General features: G+C 46.9%; 1 protein-coding gene and 1 long non-coding RNA gene across 2 annotated transcripts; both read left to right on the top strand.

The window, feature by feature from the left end:
- The first annotated feature begins 4,247 nt into the window (after positions 1 to 4,247).
- Positions 4,248 to 15,463, top strand: LOC120844088. The gene is made up of 4 exons (XR_005716321.2): positions 4,248 to 4,295; positions 14,983 to 15,021; positions 15,094 to 15,126; positions 15,431 to 15,463. It is a non-coding gene; the product is annotated as an uncharacterized LOC120844088 (long non-coding RNA).
- LOC120844087 lies at positions 5,861 to 8,897 on the top strand. Its single transcript, XM_040215695.1, has 3 exons — positions 5,861 to 6,244; positions 6,808 to 6,923; positions 7,810 to 8,897. The coding sequence occupies exons 1-3, from the start codon at positions 5,919 to 5,921 to the stop codon at positions 8,895 to 8,897; spliced, it is 1,530 nt and encodes a 509-aa protein (XP_040071629.1). The 5' UTR covers positions 5,861 to 5,918.
- Positions 15,464 to 20,926: the final 5,463 nt, after the last annotated feature.

Genomic DNA, 20,926 nt, shown 5'->3' with positions numbered 1-20,926 from the left:
TGCAACAATAAAAAAGTCTCTAGCTACTGCTGCGAGTCTTGGTCGTCTCGGTTTTTTGTTGGTCTATACCAAAATGTAATCGACAAAAAAAGCTGCTTGAAGCTCTGTACTTTTTTCACTGATTACATTTGTTGTGATTATATTTCTATTACGCTACTAGAGCCTCGCACACTAACTCCCGAGTGTGCGATGCAAAATTAAAATGAGATACCCAGAAACCCGTTGCAGGTGCCCTGAGGTCGCTGACGCAAATTTTGAAGAATGTATTTGGAAAAGTATTTGGAGGGGACCAAATACATTTGGTTGTATTTGTATCTTGCATCTAAAAGTTTTTTTTTTTTTTGGAAATGCAATTAGATTTGTAATTAAATACATTTTTGACGAAGTATTTTGTATTTGTATTTCGATACATATTTGCATGTATTTTGCCCATCTCTGGTTACAACACAGCCCAAAACGTTGTGAGATATGAGACGCGTTTCCGATTAAGGAAATATTGTATTTACATGAATGTGTTTGCAAAAACAAAACTGTGTTGTAAACTAGGGACATATGCACGATGCTTCGAGGCCACCAACGGTGCTTGCGAGGCCCGCTATCCCAGAGTGCGGAGCGGACCTCCTTAAGGCCGGTTCAGACACTTGCGTTTGAGTGCGTTTGACTGCCTTGCGTCGAGAACCGAAAGCGAGTCACCGGCACATCTGTGCTTCGTATGAAGCGTGGACTCCAATTCAAGGAATCATCTTGGCACGCGATATAAGCCCCCGCAGGGGGCACCTGTGAAGGCAGGTGTTTGGAGAGTGGCGTCTCAAACGGACCCCGAGCCATGCGGGTTCGCCCGCCCACGTCTGGCTGTGCGTGGCTTTCCCGTGTCTGGGGAAAAGGGCATCCTGGTGGTTGAGCCAAGCCCGGGGTAGGTTTGGACCCTTCGGGGCCCCCCGGGCGAGGCAATACACCACTTTGGTCCCCGCTCCTCATAGACGGGAGTCCTGGTAAGGCCCTACCAGGATGATTCAGTCTAGTCGCCACATCTTCTACTATCCCCTCCCTTCTTTCACACTTGTCTTCTCCTTCTTTTCACTCTTCTCATTTCTCTTCTTTCCTTCCTCAACTTCTTTGGCGGCAAGGGCTAACCTTGGGTGGCGACAGACCCCTTGTCCAGAACCACACTCGGTTATAGTTCCTGGGCAGTGCTAATAGCATAACGTCTCCAGCAAAGCTCTTTTTGTTATGGTGCGTTATCTATTCCCATGTTGGGCTCCGTGGTGGGCGGCACACCACAGGTTCCGAAAAACCTTCGCCTCTTATGGCAAACCCTCAAACCAAAACCCCCAGTTCTGGACGTGCCGCTAAGAGGCATCGTCCCGAACGAACAGTCATAGTAAAAGATAGAGAAGATGAAACATTTTCCAGATTTATGGTGATCAACTCCGAGGTCCCTGACAAACCTCTCTCTAAGATGTCACCGTTTCTTGTAGCGAAGGTTCTCGACAGTCAGATTGGTGCTGATTACAAGGCAAAGAAACTCCATTCTGGTGATCTGCTTGTAGAAGTTACCAAAAAGTCCCAGAGCATAACGCTTCTAAAATTGACATCCCTAGGTGACATACAGGTAACAGTGAGCACACATAGAACCCTCAACACCATTCGAGGGGTGATTTCAGAAGATCTTGTTTCCAGTAGTGAAGATGAGATCTTTAAAGGCCTGCGGGCATCTAGAGTAGTGGCGGTCAAACGCATTATGACGAAGCGTGACGGTGTAGAGGTGAGAACTAAACACCTTATCCTGACGTTTGAACGTCACACACTTCCTGCACTCGTCAAAGCTGGCTACCTGAATTGTCGTGTCAGACCGTACGTCCCGAACCCACAGCGATGTTTCCGTTGCCAGCGTTTTGGTCACGGGGCGCGCAGCTGTCGAGGGAGGGAGACGTGTGCAAAGTGTGGGAGCTACGACCATGTGGCCGACGTCTGTGAAGGTTCGGTTGCATGCGCGAACTGCAAGGGTCCTCACACTGCTTACTCTCGGTCCTGCCCGCTGTGGCGACAAGAAAAGGAGATCCTTACCTTACGAGCCAAAGAGAACTTATCGTACCCTGAAGCAAAACAAAGGTTTACCTTCATTTCCAAAGGTACCTACTCCGACGCGGTGCGCAGGGGCCCTGCATCACGTACGGAGTCCAGGGCCACTCAGTTCTCTGTTGAGGACTTGGCAGGCCCCTCTTAGGCCCCGAAACAACCTGCGGGGAAGCAGGGTGCCCCAGGTAACGATGGGAGCACACAGACTCCCCAGTCGATTCAGGCACGATCTCCGGCTGAGCGGCAGACTCCTGCCAGTGGCTCTTCTCAAGATGGAGAGCGAGGCCGTCGTTCCAATCCCTCGGAGGCGGCCCGCCTTGTTACGGAGCAACAGGGCCCACCTGCTGCTCCATCAATGTCAAAAGACGTTGAAAGCGTGAATGTGGGAGGGTCTCGGCCTGGTACGTCGAAGACTTCTTCGGCGGGGTCTGGCCGTGGCCGGAAACTCGTGGTCCAGGTCTCCGACCACGTCGGAACTGGCAAACCTGCGTCCAAGGTTCAGGATGCAGTGGGAGCTGTTGACATTGCCGACTCTTCAGCTCCTTCCTCGGATCAGGAGGACATGGAATGTCAAACTGCTAAATCAAAACAAAAAGGAAAAAAGCCGGTGGTTCCTCCTTAGTGTGTAGCACATGTAGAATTGCTTTAATTCTTTTATGAAATCTTTTATCCTTTAAAATGGGCTCTGTAATTCTTCAGTGGAACTGCCGTGGCTTATTCACTAACCTTGCAGATGTTGAGTTCCTTTTAGAAGAGTATAAGCCTTAAGGCCGGTTCACACATACAGCGGAGCGCTAAGTTAGCGCTACGTGAGCGCTCCAAGGAGCGCTCATGTGGCGGTTCCTAGCGCGTGATGTAGCGCTCGGTTAGCGCTTCAGCAGCGCTCTGTTAGCGCTACAGAAGAGCTCTATTAGCGCTCCAGAAGCGCTCTGTTAGCGCTCCAGAAGCGCTTTGTTAGCGCTCTCACGCTCCTTGTGCCGTGCTTGCTGCTGCGGAACAGCGCGTGCACGGCGATTCCTTTGTTGTTGTTTTTCCTGTGGTGCTGAAAGAAGAGGAAGTAAAAGAGCCGCTCTCCAGGCAAAGGGTCGGGCAGGTGAACCAGAGTCATGGACTTTGAGCGACTAATTGATTCCGTACGACCTCATCGTTTCCTATTCGACATACGTGACCCTGGTTTTAAAGACTCGGAGTTAAAAAATAATAGGTGGGAGCTGATCGGCAAAGAACTAGGGGTATCAGGTAAGGTTTTGATTGAAGCGATATACAGGGTGTCACAAAAGAAAATTTACACGGTCTTTTTTACCGCAAAAAATAAACTAGACATCGCCGAACGTTCATTATCCGCCCAAAGGTAGCGCTAGAGGTCACAACCACATGCTAAAGTTTCAGCCCGATCCGATAACTTAATCAAAAGTTATAACTGATTTTCTGAAAATTTCAATGGGAAAATGGCGGCCGACGGTGTTTTCGAACACATGGGGCTCTATGGCACCAGAAACCGAAAACGGGCAAAAATGGGCCCCATTTTCCCATTGAAATTTTCAGAAAATCACTTATAACTTTTGATTAGGTTATCGGATCGGGCTGAAACTTTAGCATCTGGTTGTGACCTCTAGCTCTATCTTTGGGCGGAGAATGAGCGTTCGGCGATGTCTAGTTTATTTTTGCGGTAAAAAAGACCGTGTAAATTTTCTTTTGTGACACCCTGTACATGCATGGTGTGTGCTCGAAAATAAAAGATAGGGTGAGAAATATAATTGTTCTGGTAATCTTATCTCAGCAATTGAGGCGTCTCAAAAATTTCGAACTATGAAAACAAAATTTGGGAAGTTGAAACGAAAATAAGAGGAAAATACGAGGAGCGGCTCTTCCTACACTCCGCCTCCAGCTTGGAAGCACTATCGATCAATGGATAGCCTGTTGAGAAGCCGGGAAGTACAAACAGAGTGGTAAGTACGGTTCATATACATCGAGTTCAATTTAAACGTGCTCAGAAATGTCTTCATTCTTATTAGGACGCTGTCAAACCTCAGCCCTTCAGCGAGACCTTCTGTCAGCTTGACCGAAGACCACCCTGCTCATGACAGCGTGTCTTCCCTGATTAAGCATCAATTTTAATATTTAGACGTGACACATTTGGTCTCATGCCGCGGGGTACATTGCAGCAACATGACAACTCCCGGTAAGGACAGCGGAGTAGAGGAAACTCTTGCCAAGTAAGTGACTAGCACTGTCGAACTATGCGCCACCACAATAGCGTCTCTGGGTGCTGTGCATTTGGTCTGAAATGCATATATGAAGTACCACATACATCCCAGGCAGCACAGGGTGTTGGGCCAATATTGAAAGAGCATTGGCAAAAAAAGGTCCAATGATGGTCCACTTTAGCCAATCTGCTTCCAATATTGGCTATACCATTATATGGAATCTTCAGTGATGGCCCAGCTTCTCCAATGACCAACCAATATTGGAAGCACATTGGCATAAAATGGGCAATATTGGCCTCTCAGTTCCATTGGCTTGCGAATATTGATTGAACACTGGTATAAAATGGGCCATCTTGGCCTGTAAGTTCCATTGGCTTGCGAATATTGGATGAATACTGGAGTAAACCGGACAATGTTGGCCTGTCAGTTCCATTGGCTTGCAAATATTGGATGAACACTGGTATAAAATGGGCAATCTTGGCCTGTCCGTTCCATTGGCTTGCGAATATTGGACAAATACTTGTGTAAACCGGACAATGTCGGCCTTTGAGTACCGTTGGCTTGCTAACATAGGATGAATACTGGAATAAAATGGTCAACGTTGGTCTGTCCGTGCCGTTGGCATTCCAATATTTGATGGGGACTGGCATAAAATGGACACTGTTGGCTTGGCAATGTTTGATAAACACAAGCTTATAATGGTTACTGTTGTCCTGTTGGTACCATTGGCTCATTGTCATTTCAAGAACACAGTGGCATAGAATGATCGGTGTGTTTTACTCTGACAATACCATTGGCTTAATAGTGGAAGCATGTTTGAATACGCTGGTTTAGGCGCGTTCGTTTCACCTCAACAAGTTGAAATTGCTCGAGCGCTTGTAAATTTTATGTTATTTCTTCAAAACGCGATTCAGGTACTTTTCGGCAAAGTAAACAAGACAATAACAAGGTACAGAACTTAATGGCGAAGATTTGCTCCTTCACTGTGCATATTAAGCAGTCGCCAGCGATATGGGCTCATCAGGACCGCCAACTGGAAAAAAAAAGAAAGAAAAACGATGTCCGGGTGATAGAGTCAACATAATAGATTATCATGTTGACTCTATGATCTTGACAGCCACAATAAGAGCCCGAATGCCTCCTACATGGCGCCAAGGCACTGATAGCAGACGACAATGTTGGTCTTGATTTAGAGTCTAGCCGGATTGTCTAGCCGGATGTTGGTCTTGATTTAGAGTCTAGCCCCTTTTTTTCCGCATTTAATTTATCATTGTCTCTTCTTAATTTTGACATTAGGCTTCGAGCTGATTTCGGAGCTTCGTGTCTGTCAGTCCCGTTTCGTCCTCTTGCTGTAGGGTTATCATGTCTAAGCAATCTCTACTACCTTGGTTTTTGGAAACCCGAATAGCAAATAACAGCAGAAACAAACGAAAGAATACACCTTTTTCCGCAGAAGTGGCGCTACCTGTTGGGAGACGTCTGAACTAGCGAAAACTGGGTTCGAGGCGTTCTTCGTATGAAAACACGCCCGCCATTAGGCTTGAATTGTACACGTTGCGAGGTCCACTGTTCTTGCACGCCACTTTTCCGCCTAGTATTCGTAGCTCGGCTACCTTTCGGCAACTGTTGAGGATGGCCGAGGACGGCAGCATCCCGTTCCCGTTCCCACCCGACGGCTGGACTGAGAACGCTCCGCCGTTCGCCAACCTCTCGCAAGATGAAGTGTGGCGGTACCTTCACCGCAAGACGGACTCGCTCCGACAAGCTCACCGGGGATGGGCCTTCAAAGAAGAAGGCTACGTCCGGAACGTCCGATGGAACACATCGGACGATTCCCGGATCGGTCTCGTCCGGGGCGTCTGCCTGCCGTCAATGAAGAAGGCGCCGTACACAGTCTCGGCGTGGTTCGCCAGAGGCACCGGGAGCGTCATCGGCGGCACTTGCAGCTGTGTTGCTGGGTGAGCGATATTTTGCTTATACATGCGTTAAAAGTCATGCGCAAACCTATTATAAGCAAGGCTAATTGCGTTCCGCTCACGCTATCCCCAACGCGTAAGCAGCGAGATCGGCCACTCCTTGAAACCTGGGAAGCGATACCCGGTTCGCCCAGGCTCATTTCATCGAATACACGCGAGTTACATTGGCCAAGACAAACCCCATCGTGCTATGCTCCGTTTCACCTTATGTTGTACCGCAGCGACGGCTAGAAGCGCGAGCTCATAGCGTTGGCAGTTGCCCTCGGTGCACGGGAGCTTGTGCCGCCGAGATGTGCCATAGAGCAAGGAGCTCGCGCGTATAGCCTTTCCTGCGGTACAACACAAGGTGAAAAAGAGTATAGCAGCAAACTCATGTGGTTTATCGCTCATGCTCGCAGTGCTTGCTCCTTGGCTTAGGTAGTGTAAAAGATGCATGTCTCCATCATGCACCGACAGCCTGTGTACAACGAAGGCAACCAAGAGCTGCTACGCGTGCAGCTATAATCCCGCTAATTTGGTCTTGGTTGACTGCCTCGATTTTCTAGGAAAAGCCAGTCCTGCCAACATATTGCAGCACTGCTGCTCTATGCCGAAGAGAGCTGCAACGCCTGCTCGACGAGCTGCACCGACATACCCTGCACCTGGATTGTGCCTGCTGAAGGTGTGTACACTACGGCCCTTAAAGGGGTACTCCACAGGTTTTTTCATTGTCTCCGATTTGCTTGAAATTTTGCTAAACTAACCAACAAACATCGCGAAAATAGTATCCCAAATATTAGGTCAAAATGTTGTTTTTTCGCGAAGTTATTGAATTTACAGTTTTGGTACTCACCGTGTTTTTCAAGCTCGAAGTCTCTACTGGCAACAATGAAAAAGTGACGTCAGTGGAAGGCAGGGGTTCACTCATTGGGCTGTAGATTTTGTTTTAAACTGATTCGAAGCAGTTTCATGGTGTCAAATGAATGCTTGGGAAGCTCGCTGCAGTACCCGCGCTCCAGCACGGAACAAATGATTGGCATATTCTATTCTTTAGACTGCTTGCTCGACTGGCAAGTCTGCCTGCCACTGACGTCACGGCACTGAAAAGTGCGCGTATATTTGAATGTTGGTTTTTGCACCATTTTCATTTGCCGATTTCACAATACCTATTATGAATTTCGCGATTCTAAATAGCATACCGGAGAGGGTAAAGGCCGGGGAGTCAGAAAATATAGTTAGGTGAAGTAGCTAAAAAAATCGGTGGAGTACCCCTTTAAAGAGGCTCCATAGGAATCTTTTGCTCAGAAATATGTTATTACTTCTTACCTAATATATTGGAGAATAAGACCAACGTCCAAGCTGTCTTAATTATTTAGCCAAGCTCACCTCCATTGCTAGATAAATGTGGAACCAAACAGCCAATGCTTTTTGTGTTCGTTTTCATGAAAGTGAAACTCTACATTTTCTACATAAAGCAGCTTGGATGATAAGCTATTAACATGATTACAAGATGGAAAACCTAGATGTGGCTTATTTTAGAACTGAACTGACAAAATTTCTCTTTGCAGCCAAGAAGCCTGCTCCCCTGGTGCCACTTGCAGACATCACGTTCCACAAGTACCTGATCAACAGGCCGGTGAAGCAGAAGAAACGACGCTCTTTTGACCCTTGTGAGAATGTTGGTGTTGCTTCGGCTGAGGAGATTCAGCAACTGCGAGATGCCCTCAGTGTGTCTACACCGGGCCTCCAGTGGCTTCTGTACAGTGGTGTACAGCAACTTGGACCAGCGGCACCAGTGCTCCCCATCCAAGATGATGAAGATTTGTGGAGTGAGAATGCCCGGGACGTTGTTGCAAAACACATGGAGTCCCTTCCAACATTGACGGAGGAAGAGAGGGAACAAGTGACCCGGTCCACCATCGGTCAAGCCAATAATCCAAGGTGGCACAAAGAGCGGCAGGGCAGGATTACGGCATCAGTCTTCTCTGCTGTCATCAAGTGTGTCAAGCCCGAGTACCTGGTCAAGGGTATTTTGTACCCGAGCCCAGATGCCTCAAGTGAGGCCATGCGCTATGGGAGGACGCACGAGGGTACCGCAGTCTCAGCCTATGCATCACTCATGGCAGCATTCGACACTCCCGTCGAGATCCGCGAGACTGGGCTGCACATTCACCCAGAGTGCAGCTTCATTGCAGCATCGCCCGACCGCATCGTGAGGAAGGACAACGAAGAGGGCCTTTTGGAGGTGAAGTGTCCGGCTTCGAAGATTGGGCTAACACCAATGGAGGCATGCAAGGACAAGAAGTTCTGCTGCGAAGTTGTGGATGGCGTGGTACGACTGAAGAAGACTCACGCCTACTTCTACCAGGTGCAAGGGCAGATGGCAGTGACCGGACACCAGTGGTGCGATTTTGTTTTTTGGACTAACAACACGACTGTTGCCAATTCGACGCACGTCGAGACCATCGCCTTCGACAAGAAGTTCGTTGATGGAGCACTGCTGCCAGGGCTTATCTACTTCGCCAAGCATGCCCTCTTCCCAGAAGTGGTAACGGGCCGTGTGAGGCGTCGAAGAGCCCTGAAGCTCGCGGCCAGCACGTCTCCTTCAAGAAGTTCTGCAAAGGGTTTTATGTGGTGGAGGACGGTCCCGGACTGAAAAAGAAGCTGCGTAGGCTGGAGTGAAGGAGCGCCTGCATGAAGCCCGAGGCTTCTCCAAGTCACAACGGCTCTTTTCAGAGCCAAATAAATATGCTTGTCAGGGGCAGTGCTTTTGTAGCCACTCCCGTGTCTTTGAGAATGGTGTTTACTGCAGAAAAACAGGACACAGGGTGTGGTGGTTTACATTTTTACAGTTTATTACAATAAATAGAAAACCATTTGCCTATAAACAAGCAGAGGTCGCTCCAGAAGCGATGAACGCGCGCATCCTTTTTACGAGACGCAAGTCTTTTTTCTTGTCTTGTTCAGACGGCGAATTCAAAACGCGAGTAAAATTCCACAGCGTGAACGCGCCTTTATGACCATCGTCACTTCGTACCTTCAGTGGACCCGCGATGTTTCCATCGCTCGTAGCGATCGAGAGATGGCTGCTGTTTCCGGTGAGCAAAGATAGTCGGCACATGGTCCGGGTGGTGCCTATCCAGCGACGGTTTTCCTGTTTGATAGAGCGGCAATGTAACGATCATGCAACTACCCAACGCTTTGTGTTTGTTTTTCTCAGCTGCGATTGAAGCGACTTACCAGTGACGAAGTGCGCCCCACATAATCGGGACTGCTGGCTCGGCTCCCAAGCCTTCCTCGGGTCTGTCGGGTGAGCCCGCTTCATCGCGTTTACCCACGCCGCTCTTCGATTTGGGTCGAATTTCGCAGAGGGAAAGCAAAAGAAGCTCTTCCCCTCCCCCTTCCGATGCCAGTTTCGACACCCAAACGCGACACAGTGCGTCGGCATCGTATCGAACGACGTCGGGATGGTGCCGGGAGCCTCAGACTAGCGCAAGATGGAGACTTTGTCAGGAGTGCGCAGGAGTAGCCTTCCCAAGCGAAGCGTACCAGACACGTGACTTGTGACGTAGCCCCAATATCTCACGTAAAGATTATTTTCCGCCTAAAACGCTCGATGGATGGCGCTAGCTGTCCCCGGACGCGCGCTCGCCCATACGGGTGATGTTCGACTTTTTTTTTTTTTTCTCGTTTCATTCGGCGCCGTTTGGCGAGTTGTGAGTATCAAAGTAAGCACATCAAACATGTTTCAAAAACCATATTGTTGTCTTTATTGCCAACAAAAAATATGTACACTGTTTTAGGGCATGTTAAAGTCCTTCAGAACGAACTCTGGCCCTAAAGATTCGGCGAACGAGAACAGAGATCGCTTGCTTTTTCGACAATTCTTCAAAAGAGTGCGTTCTGAAAACCTTTCTTACGCGCCCCCCCCCCCCCCCCCCCCAGACACACACACACAAAAAAAAGGTGAATTAAACGAGTATGAATTAACGAACAAGTTTCAAACGAAAATAGGTGAAAAACAAACAACCGTCAAACTGAACGCACGGTCCGAAAATCAATTTCAGTCGGAGGTGAAAAAAGAAAAGATTATGCATCTTAACAAATACGATAATTCAACTTCAGCGGTTAACATGACATCAAAAAGAATCGTGACACGGGTAGTCGTCCTGAGACGGCTTCCTTTTAGCTCGTGAAGATGACCGGCCCCAAAATGAACCACGCAAATCCCTTGCTGCAAATTGTTTCATCCGAGTCTTGAATGAATCCTGATGTGCTTCGAGATCCACTGATCACGCCCAGAAACTTAACCACGCATATCCATACGAGGAGTCATCCTTCGTTAAAGGGCAACTCCGCTTCATTTTTGATATTTAGAAAACTATGTAGCCCTCTTCAGTATTATATAGGAAGACCCCATGTCAAATATTACGATCTAATTCCGTCTATATATTTAATAAACTGGCCAGCGAACCTTCAAGCGAGCCAAGTCGCCGAAATCTGCCAACTCTAGCGTGCGGCGCGAGGCGCAATCATCAGCGGAGTCAATGCCACGGAGTTGGAGCGGCCAACGTTGAACCACTACGTCAGAGGCATGCATACTTCATTCTCACGTTTTGCTTGTTTTTACTTTTCAGAGCGAAATTTAACGATGACGTCATGAGTTTCTCCTCCCGGTGTTGGCTGACCGGGCGTTCACGTGATCACCGCTGCCCTGCGCGCTTATCGGTCTGTTTCTCCGCTCCCCTTCTCTTTCGTCTTTTCCCCTTCCCCCTCTCCCCCGGGCCATCACCGTCCACGCCATGCAAAGCGACCTGCCCGCGTCCAAAAAAAAAAAAAAAAAAAAAAAAAAAAAAGGACCTGCCCGCGTCGCGTTTCCGCTCCCTCCCGAACGTCCCTCGCTCCCTCCCGAACGTCACAAGACCACGTGGTTCGACGTGAGGTGCTCATGACTGTGACGACCCGAGACCAATGTTGCCTGACGCAACCGAAGTTTCGGTATCTGCTGATGTTTAAATTAGGATTACATAAATATTATTCCACATTTCGCGAATCCGAAGACGTAGAGTTGTTGAGTATTACTTTGTGAATGTGAATCACATGGAAGCCTAGATTTTTCGGAATTGAGCGGAGTTGCCCTTTAATAAGCGCTGGCGGAGAGACGAAACTTACCGATCGGAACTTACCGCTGGGAAACGAAAGAACAAAACTTAAGAAGCTAAACCGGTATCTACACAGTATCTAAACAGTATCTACACAAACCTTTTGAAAGCTCAATTCCATTTTTCGAAGCATTGTTCGACCCTAGTTTTAACAGGCAACCAAAACAGTGCGCGCGCCACACGAAAACCGTTGGGCCGTTGGTAGGGACGAGGAGCAGACGAGCAGACCAGCAGACGCCAGACGCGCCGCGCGCTCTCGCCGGAAACCGCAAACGGCGGGAGATGTCGGCGCTACCTCAGCGCCTTCGCAGCCTTTCGGTGCGTTGCGGCGGATGCGTGAACCCTTCATGTAAAGATCGAGGGCGGAACCGCCACCAGGGGAGAAAGTAGACGCTGTCGGCCTCTAGCGACACTCGTTTGAACCGCCAAGCTGCGTTCTCCTGACTTTGTTTTCCTACGCCACTAATCCGGCCTGGCAACATGTGCCTCGGGTTACCCTCGAACCGGAAACTCGGAAAGTGGTGGATTCGAGAGAGAGAAGTATGCACGGGAGGGGTCGCGCCGACGGCCTCGGAACGGCTTCCCCTCCCATTTTCCCCACGCCGTCACTAATCTCTGCTTTGTGAGTGAAGAGAACTCGGCGACCTTGAGGGAGGAGGACACTGCGCATTCCTAAGCTGACAGTGCCGGGGAAGCTACGCGCCGGCCGGACCAGTCATCAGCCGCACCGCTCTCTGCGCGTGGTTGCGGGAAAGAGCGTGATCACGTGATTAAAAATAGACCTGCGATTAGTTCACCGGGCTTCTTAGCTTCCTCTGCACTCTCAGCTTAGGGGTGATGGAGTCCATAACGTGAAACACACGCACACCCACACACCCACGCACACAGAAAGTGGGATCGCGTGCATCAAGGCCACACGATAAGGTAGCGACTGGAAGACGGTGGGGACGGTCTCCTCAATTTCCAACACGCGCATCCGCGAACTGCAAGTTGGCAGACGCGCTTCACAATTTATGAATGCTTTTTCTTGTGTGTGGCAGAAATAGCTCTTTTTTCCAAGGCACAAGAACGGCAAGATAATCATGCGGATATCAAGGCACCGTGGTGTCCTTTTCTAAGTTGTCTGAGTGCATTTGATTGCTTAGCAGACTGTTCTTATCGGGCGAGGCGGCTCGGCATCTCCGCCATGGTTCTAGAGTTCCGATCACCAGCAGCGCATTTCGTCTTAGTGCCAAGTGCGATCTTCAACATGCGGATTGCCAGGACCATGGATATTCTTTCGACAGCGCCTGCACATCGGTGTTCTTCCTTCGTTGTGGGCATACGTGTGACCACTAGCTTCGACGGACCGAAGACACGACGGACCGCTCTCTCTTCCATGTGAGTGACAAGGAGATGTCCTCCTGACCATGGGGATAGGTATTCTTGCTACGCAATGTACGTTTTGTCACTATCCGATGAGTTTGAACCGTGTCGAACTCTGTGCAAGGAATCTCCGACGAGTTCAGTGTGTAATTCACAGCGATCGGCCCGAAAGGCCCTGTACAGCGCTATTTGTAAGTGCTTTTTTATCCTAATAGACCGTGAGAGACGTTCTGATTGATTATTTCTGTGTTCGAAGTCATTTTTATTTAATTTTTTTTGTTAAAACGTGGCTGTCGTCTTGGCGGTATATGTGTGCTTTAGTAAAAAGTCCTCCCGGTAGGTCCAAAGCCGAATACCACAGAGCGTTGAGTAGTCCTTATTTGCCAAGGTTCGGCTTGTTGGGTGCGAGTGGAGTGTCGGTTATGTCACCGCGCTCTGCGAGTGTAATTGCCAGTTATTGTCTTTACACGATAAGCTATTTTATGTGTGTGATTTATTTTAAGTTCTTGATTGATTCAAGCATCCAGTTCTGTTCGACTTTCAGGCTCTTACGTATAAAGGGTAATTATTGAACTCTTATTTTAGTAGTGCGTTTGACACTGGTGAGCTAAAGAGGGTGCCAGAGGTTGGATTTATAAATTGTAAATATTATGGAGGCAATATGACTACATTTATAACTACACATTTCTGTGCCGCGAAAGCCGGAAATCTTAAAAACATTTTTTTTTTTTCAAATCAACGTAGAAATATCCGTGTTTACTTAAATAGCGAGATTGTAATTCCTAAGGCTTCTTAAAGCTAAAAGAAAGGTTAAGGGCCGCCATGACATTACAAGAGTAGAGCTGAGCAATTTATGAAATAACCTTCGTACTATTTGATTAATTTTTTTAAATCACTATGAATATTTTAATCTAGATCGATCGAGCTCTGAGTAAGGACAAGTCGGACGAACAAAACAATAGTAAACGCCTGGGCCGTCTTGCTAGAAACAGCGTCTCAGCTTAGACGGGGGAAAAGAAAGCACTGTCAAAGCCAGCGTACGAGTTGAACGGGACTAAAACCTCGACTCAAGACGCTCGCGCGTCCCAGCCTTTACAGTGCTTTCTTTCACCCAGTCTCAGCTGAGACACTGATTCCAGCAAGCCGGCCCCGGTGTCTTACCTGCGCATCTGTTTATTTTAGAAGGCAGTACTCAGTTTTGTACATACAAAATAACGAAAAATAATTCGCTCGAAAACAAAGTTTATAATATGGAAAAGTAAACATAAAAAATTCGGTAGGCCTGTCGAGATTTTATACTTGAGAAGCAGAACCGATTAATCGAATAGTTAATTAAATGGCGATTAATAATGAAGCTATATTTTATTTTGATCTTCATTTTTGACAAGCGTAAGAGAGAACTAAGAGCCTCTGAAACCCTTCACCTGAATGCAAACCCCCACTTCTGTCTCTTTCAGAATCCTGTGGCAAGGCCCCTGCGTGGAACCCCTTTGCCCAGCCCTTTGCCCAGCCCTCTGCCCTGTCCACTACCGAGCCTGCTGCCGAGTCTGCATAGGCTCCCCTGATTGCAGAATGTTTTAAATATTTTTATTCGGTTTAAATAAATTATGAACTGTCAAACGTTATGAACAATTCCTTTGCAAGCTTTAATGATTTATAAAGTATCCAAATACGGTAAAATGGCTGCATTTATTAGATTTTAGTATCAGACAGAAAACAGTGTTGAGAAAAAAGGGCAAGATACTTGCTTGGTTCTCTGCACTGTTCTTGTGACGCTGGTTAGACCACTGGCTGAAAAATGGCATCCAATAATAGCATACACAATGGATGCAAAAAATAGCCAGTGTATAAAACTGGATGCCAATATTTAAGCCAATGTTGGAAGAGCCAGTGTGTAGGGCGCTGGGTGCCAATGTTGGTTCAGCCAATGGTGAAACCTCTATGCCAATATTGGAAAAAAAAGCGCAAACCACGTTGGTCCAACGTGGGCTAGGAAGTTGGCGAACCAGTGGTCCAACATTGGCACCAATCTTGGACCACCATTGGATCGGGTAGCGTTTTCGAAAAATGCCAACGTCAGACCAATATTGGAGCCATTTTTTTCCAACATTGAGCCAACGGGGGTCCAACAATGGTGTGCTGCCTGGGATGTCTATTGGTAGAAAATGAGTGCAATTTTTGTACTCTTCTCGAAACAAAACTTTTAATTTGCAGCTCCGAAACTAGTTCAACAACGGAGATTACAGAAGACACGTGAGCTTGGTTTTCACTCTATTTATTGCACAAGATCAAAGACTACTAAAATAACATTATTTCTTCCTCCAGGACAAATACCTTAGAGCAAGGACGCGGTGAGACGTAAGTTTTGGTGTTCTTTGTTTAGTTATTTTAAGTTTTAATATTTATTTTCATAATGTATGATTATTTCTTTGCCGGTAATTTCTTGAGGGCGGCAGATATGGACATAGAGACAAAACAAAATTGCTGATACCACGAAGTGTTTCTTTTTATCGTACGAACAACCAAATTGGTTTTAAAAGCCAAGATTTTTTAAACTGAATTTGACGTTTTCGCTTCATTATTTACGCTTTTATTAAAGAAGTAGTATCTGTAATAAACACTTTCATTCCGAGCTGCCGTAATCCGGCATGTTCTTTTACAGAGCTCCACAAACAACGGGCAAAGGAACAACGAGGTATATGCTTGCAGATTTTTATGGTTGTACAATCTTATACTTTTCCTTTTTTAAATGTATTCCTGCGTGGCTGCGACCAAAAGATACGAGTCCCAAGGTTCTGCCGTATATATTGGTAGGACTAATGATCGACGTGGCTTCCACAGCTCTCCCTTTCAGAACTCATAGTTATACTGCTGCTAAACGAATCAAATCGTTTCGCATCCGGGATGAAAACCGCAAGGCTAGGAAGCTTTGCTGATTTATGTATATTTCTGAGTCAGAAAACGTTTTATGCGAGAAAAAAAAAAAAAAAAACAAGAAATGGAGTATGAGTGGAGTGCGCCAATCCTTCGTGCCTTTTTCTTGACGCCATTATTGAAATTTATAAAGTGTAGGGTGAGGTAAAATAAAAAGCAGTTGTTTGGTTTTCCATTTTACAGTGTCGCACTTTATAATAACATCCTTTTATAATAACGAGTAAAAAGATAATTATGTGAAAATATAAAACATGAAAACCATGCAACATATGTCAAGAAAATAAACTTCTTCCTATTGTTCAAATTATATATCACAGACAAAGACGAAGCCAAGACATCGTATACTGTATCAAAGAAAATCTCCGGGGATTGAACGAAGCAAGGCTGGCGCAGCAGATGACTCGCCAAAATGACGACTTTCATCACTTTGGAATGATGGTGGCCGAGCGCCTGAGAAAGATGCCTAGGCTGCAGGCCTTAAGGGCAATGTCCGTTGTGCAACAACAGCTGTTGGACTACGAAGAGAAACACCTCATGCACCAATAAATCTAACTCGCTCTTGTGACAATCTTGTTTTGCCACTTGACAGAACCTTGACCAGAGAAATAGTCTGCAAAATCATTCCGAACTTGAGCCGCTGGCTGGTCATGTTTGGCTGAGCTGGGCAAGCGAGGGAGGTGTTGGAGCACTGTGCGCCCTTCAGTGTTTTCTGCTCCGCTTGGCCCTTCAGCCAAATGCTTGTCATTTTCCCTCTCAAGAAGAGCTGGAAGGCAGTAGATGCTTCGGCTGTGGACCTCAGAAAGCAGAAAATTGTGAAGGGCAACACAGGCGCCTATGTAGGCAACAGTGTTCTTTTCAGATGCTTTGAAAGTTCTTCTAAAAATTCTCCACCGGTTTGAGAGGATTCCAAAAGCATTTTCTGAAACCCTCCGTGCTCGGGACAGTCTGTAGTTAAATACACACTTCTTGAGCGCCTCTCCCTTGCCTTCGTCGTTCTGGTCTTTGTTGATATCCACTTTGGGGTATGGTTTCATTAAATATGTTTTCAGAGGAAATGCCTCATCTCCGACTATGACGAATGGCATTTCTTTGCTTGTCCCGGGCAGGGACTTCGATGGAGGAAAGCCCAATGTGCCCTTTTCCAGGCTCAGTCCGATCTCACTCCTTGATAAAATGCCGCCATCGCTTTCACTGCCGGGTCGGCCAATGTCCACCAGCAAAAAGCGGTACCGGGCGTCAACGACAGCCATTAGGACCTGAAAAATATAATACAAGTGTATATTAGAAAGTGTGCTGGTCAACCAAGTAATTCAGAACAGAGTTTTATAATGTAGCGAGTAAACCGTTGAGTAAACTTCCAAAGTTATAAACAGAGAAGCGTGAGGGAGTTCGTGACTTACTTATAAGAAAGACGTGCAACATAACTACGAAGAGGCTGTTGCGTGCCTTTCCTGTCTGTATTCTTATTTTGCGATGTATGTCTTTAAATTTCATCACTTTTCTGGATGCAATATTTAGAAAAAAAAATCCAAGTTATCACGTGAAAATGATATGGCCCAATTTACTTTGCTGAATGTGTGCTTGTAGTTGAAATGTCTTGATCCACTCAGCAGCGGGCACTCGATGGTTATGTGCTTTCCGTCCATGGCGCCAACACAGTTTGGAAAATTCCACAACCTGTGAAAGTCGTCAGCAACAGACGCCCATTCTGATGGCGAGCCCGGTTTCTTCACGTAGTTCGGAACGAGACACTGCCATAGAGCCTGGCACGTGCTTGAAATTATCACGCTCGTTGTTGAGTGCCCGGTGAGAAATCCAAATGATATACTTTTTTTTGGTATCTCCACTTCCAAGGAACCTATGAGCACACATTACATAATTATCATTACTTTGAAAACTAAATATCAGCCAAATAAAGATACTGCATTTCAAAGAAAAGCATGTGCATTGCTTAGGTTAATACATGGCATTTAAATGACGTCACTGATAGCCGTACTTGCGCCCTCCGCTTACAGCACAGGCTCAGAAAGAATAATATTTTATCGTCTGCCAAGAATGCCAGTCTCGATCAGTGATCTCTATAATCACTTGCTGGATCGAGCTTACTGCCCCGCAAATGCGACCACCGGTCGGTTATGTTTATGGGCATACCAACACGGCCGACGAGACATTGCGGCGACTGCTATAAAGGTTAGAATCGGTGAAGCGCAGCACTGGAGGAGGGCAGCACAAGCAGCCTCCACAGCGTCTGCGATGCCCATGTTGGTATGGCCAGAATATAGCCGACCCGGTGGCCACAATCGCGTGCAAGCGCGCTCCAGCAAATTGTCATAGAGATCAGTGGTATCGATGGTGTGGGTATACGTTCCTGAATAAAAACTGAGGTCCCCGTTAGCGCGCGCTCAGCAACAACAACGTAAACTCCCTCGATAAAAAAAAAAAAAAAGAAACATTGAGGGATTTTACAACGACCGATGACATCTTGGAAAATTTCCTTCCCCATCGCTTTCCATGTTTTTGTAAAGTACACGCGCTCCGGTGTCACCCGGCTCGAGCGCTGAGCTTTATAGTCAGTGCTTTGAAGCATAGCCTCCTCATTTCTTTGGCCAATGTTTGTATATATCTTTTCTTGGCACGTGCAGGCGGCATTCGGTACGACAAAGGGTGTCTTCACCCTGTCAGACAGACGTCGAGGCGCCCTACAACGAACGCGATTCCGCCAGTGAATACTATTTCTAAACACCCAGCGCATTTTATAGCACCCATAAAAAGACGCATGACCTTAATACTCGTGCCTTCAAATATTAGGATTCTTATTATCGAAGCACCTTCAGTGAAATACTACATATTGAAATTGTTTTCGAATTTAGAAAGTTATATGTTTCACGGTGTTTGCTCTGTTGCCACGGTAGAAATGTTCGAAGTATTTGCGAGCGAGTAGTGCTTTTAGAAATGAAGCTCGCGTACCTCAGTGTCAGCATGAGCCGTTGGTCAGCGGGATGCTCTGCCGCCATCGTGTCTCTTGTCGAGTTATCAGGGGGCGAACCATCTCGAGTAGACTGGTGAAGCCAGCGGGCGTCATACGTAGGAAGCTGGAAATGTAATTGCACGTCTATTCATTTGGGTTCCCGGTTGTAAATGAGAAGGACATTCATGATTGTTTTATTTATGCAAGAACTAACACTCACCTTCGAAAAAGCTCCGTGTCTCGGTCCCTCAGCCTAGGAACAAGGTTCGCCGGGTACCCGTCGCTATCTCAGTGCCGAAAGATTTCACGAACCCAGAAGGCTCTTCTTGGCGTTGGGCCGTCCACACACATATGCACTAATTGTGTATGCAACAGAATTTGTCGCATTTCTATCTCAGCATCCCACATGTCCGCCATGGTGCTTCTGATGCACACCCAACCACAGGAACCGGAACCGCAGTGCACGCGCTAATCCGCAGCACCGCGGTACAAGGAGCGCTAACAAGGCGCTACTGGAGCGCTAACAGAGCGCTACTGAAGCGCTAACAAAGCGCTACACAAGCGCTAACAAAGCGCTACAACAGCGCTAATCGCGCGCTATATTAGAACTAAGTCACGCGCGAGAAGCGCCACATGAGCGCTCCTTGGAGCGCTCACGTAGCGCTACAGAAGCGCTCCGCTGTATGTGTGAACAGGCCTTTATGCTTGCAGGAAACACACTTGAATACATCTCACACTAACTTTCTGAGACGCTACAGTGTGTTTCGTAAAGACCGCCCTTGCACGTCCATTTCTTGTGGCGGCGTTGCGGTGGTGCTTCCAAAACATATTCCGTGTGCAGAGGTTCCGCTTCAGACGCCACTCGAAGCTATCGCTGTTCGTCTCTTGTTGTATAAAGCCATAACTGTATGTTCAGTGTATTTTCCACCTTCTCTTTCTCTGAAGCGATAACATCTCGACTCTCTTTTAAGTCAGCTTCCAGAGCCCTTTCTTTTACTCGGTGATTTTAACGCACATAGTACCCTCTGGAGAAGTGATCATACAGATACACGTGGAAAGATAATCGAATCTATACTATTTTCACACTCATTATGCATTTTTAATACTGGCCGTCCTACATATTTTAGTCCTTCATCCTTGTCATCTACATGCATCGATCTTTCTATTGGCAGTGCAAATCTGCTTCCCGATTTTGCATGGACTGTTGATCAGAATCCCCATGGAAGTGACCACTTTCCCATTATTTTAATATGTAACGACACTCCGCAGTCTTCATCTACGCGCCATCCACGCTGGAAGTTTGAAAAAGCAAACTGGAGCCTTTTTAAGCAGTCGTCACTCCTGGCCTGTTCTCGCCTCGATCAGCTTTCGATTGATGAACTCAGCCATCTTTTAACATCCCATATTCTCACTGCAGCGTCACTCTCAATCTCTCGGTCATCTGGACAGCTCCCTAGACGACCGAAGCCATGGTGGAATGAAGACTGTAAAGACAGTCGCAAACAGCAAAACAAAGCTTGGAGTGTTCTAAGACGTTATCCGACTCGGGATAACCTGATATCTTTCCGAAAAATGAAAGCTCGTGCTAGGTACATTCGTCGGAAAGCGAAACGTGAGAGCTGGCAAAAATATGCGTCCTCTATCAATAGTAGTACTTTTTCCAAGGAAGTATGGGACAGGATTCATAAAGTAAATGGCTCATATCATGCTTTCACTATTCCACTTCTTTCCAGAAATGGAAAATGCCCAAGCAATCTTGAAGAGCAGGGCAACATCCTTGGCGAGCATTTTGAATTCATTTACAGCTCGCAGCATTACTCGCCTGCTTTTCTGCTACATAAAAGGAAAGCTGAAAGTATGGTACTGAAAACATCCGGTGGTGAACGCGAAGCTTATAATGTCCCCTTTACTTTACACGAACTGAACATAGTGCTCCAAAACTCTAAGTCATCGGCTCCTGGTCCAGATTGTATTCATTATTATATGCTTCAACATCTCCATCCTTCCACACTTGATATTGTTTTATACCTTTTTAATCGTATCTGGTTTGAGGGCTACTTTCCATGGACTGGAGAATGGCAACAATCACACCCATACTCAAGCCCGGTAAGGATTCATCCTGTGCGGCTAGTTATAGGCCTATCGCTTTGACCAGCTGCTTTCGAAAGACTCTTGAACGAATAATTAATAGAAGATTGATGTATTTCCTTGAACTAAATAGACATCTAGATGTGAACCAATGCGGCTATCGTTCGT

Source organism: Ixodes scapularis, unplaced genomic scaffold, assembly GCF_016920785.2.
Source record: "Ixodes scapularis isolate PalLabHiFi unplaced genomic scaffold, ASM1692078v2 PGA_scaffold2__306_contigs__length_199485367, whole genome shotgun sequence".
NCBI lineage: Eukaryota > Metazoa > Arthropoda > Arachnida > Ixodida > Ixodidae > Ixodes > Ixodes scapularis.
Note: the sequence above shows the minus strand (reverse complement) of the source record. Positions and strands in the feature narration are given on the sequence as shown.

Coding starts and splice junctions, on each gene's coding strand:
- LOC120844087 (XM_040215695.1), top strand. CDS start 5,919: ATGGCCGAGGACGGCAGCATCCCGTTCCCGTTCCCACCCGACGGCTGG. Junction 6,245..6,807: donor ACTTGCAGCTGTGTTGCTGG/GTGAGCGATATT, acceptor TCGATTTTCTAG/GAAAAGCCAGTCCTGCCAAC. Junction 6,924..7,809: donor CTGGATTGTGCCTGCTGAAG/GTGTGTACACTA, acceptor TTCTCTTTGCAG/CCAAGAAGCCTGCTCCCCTG.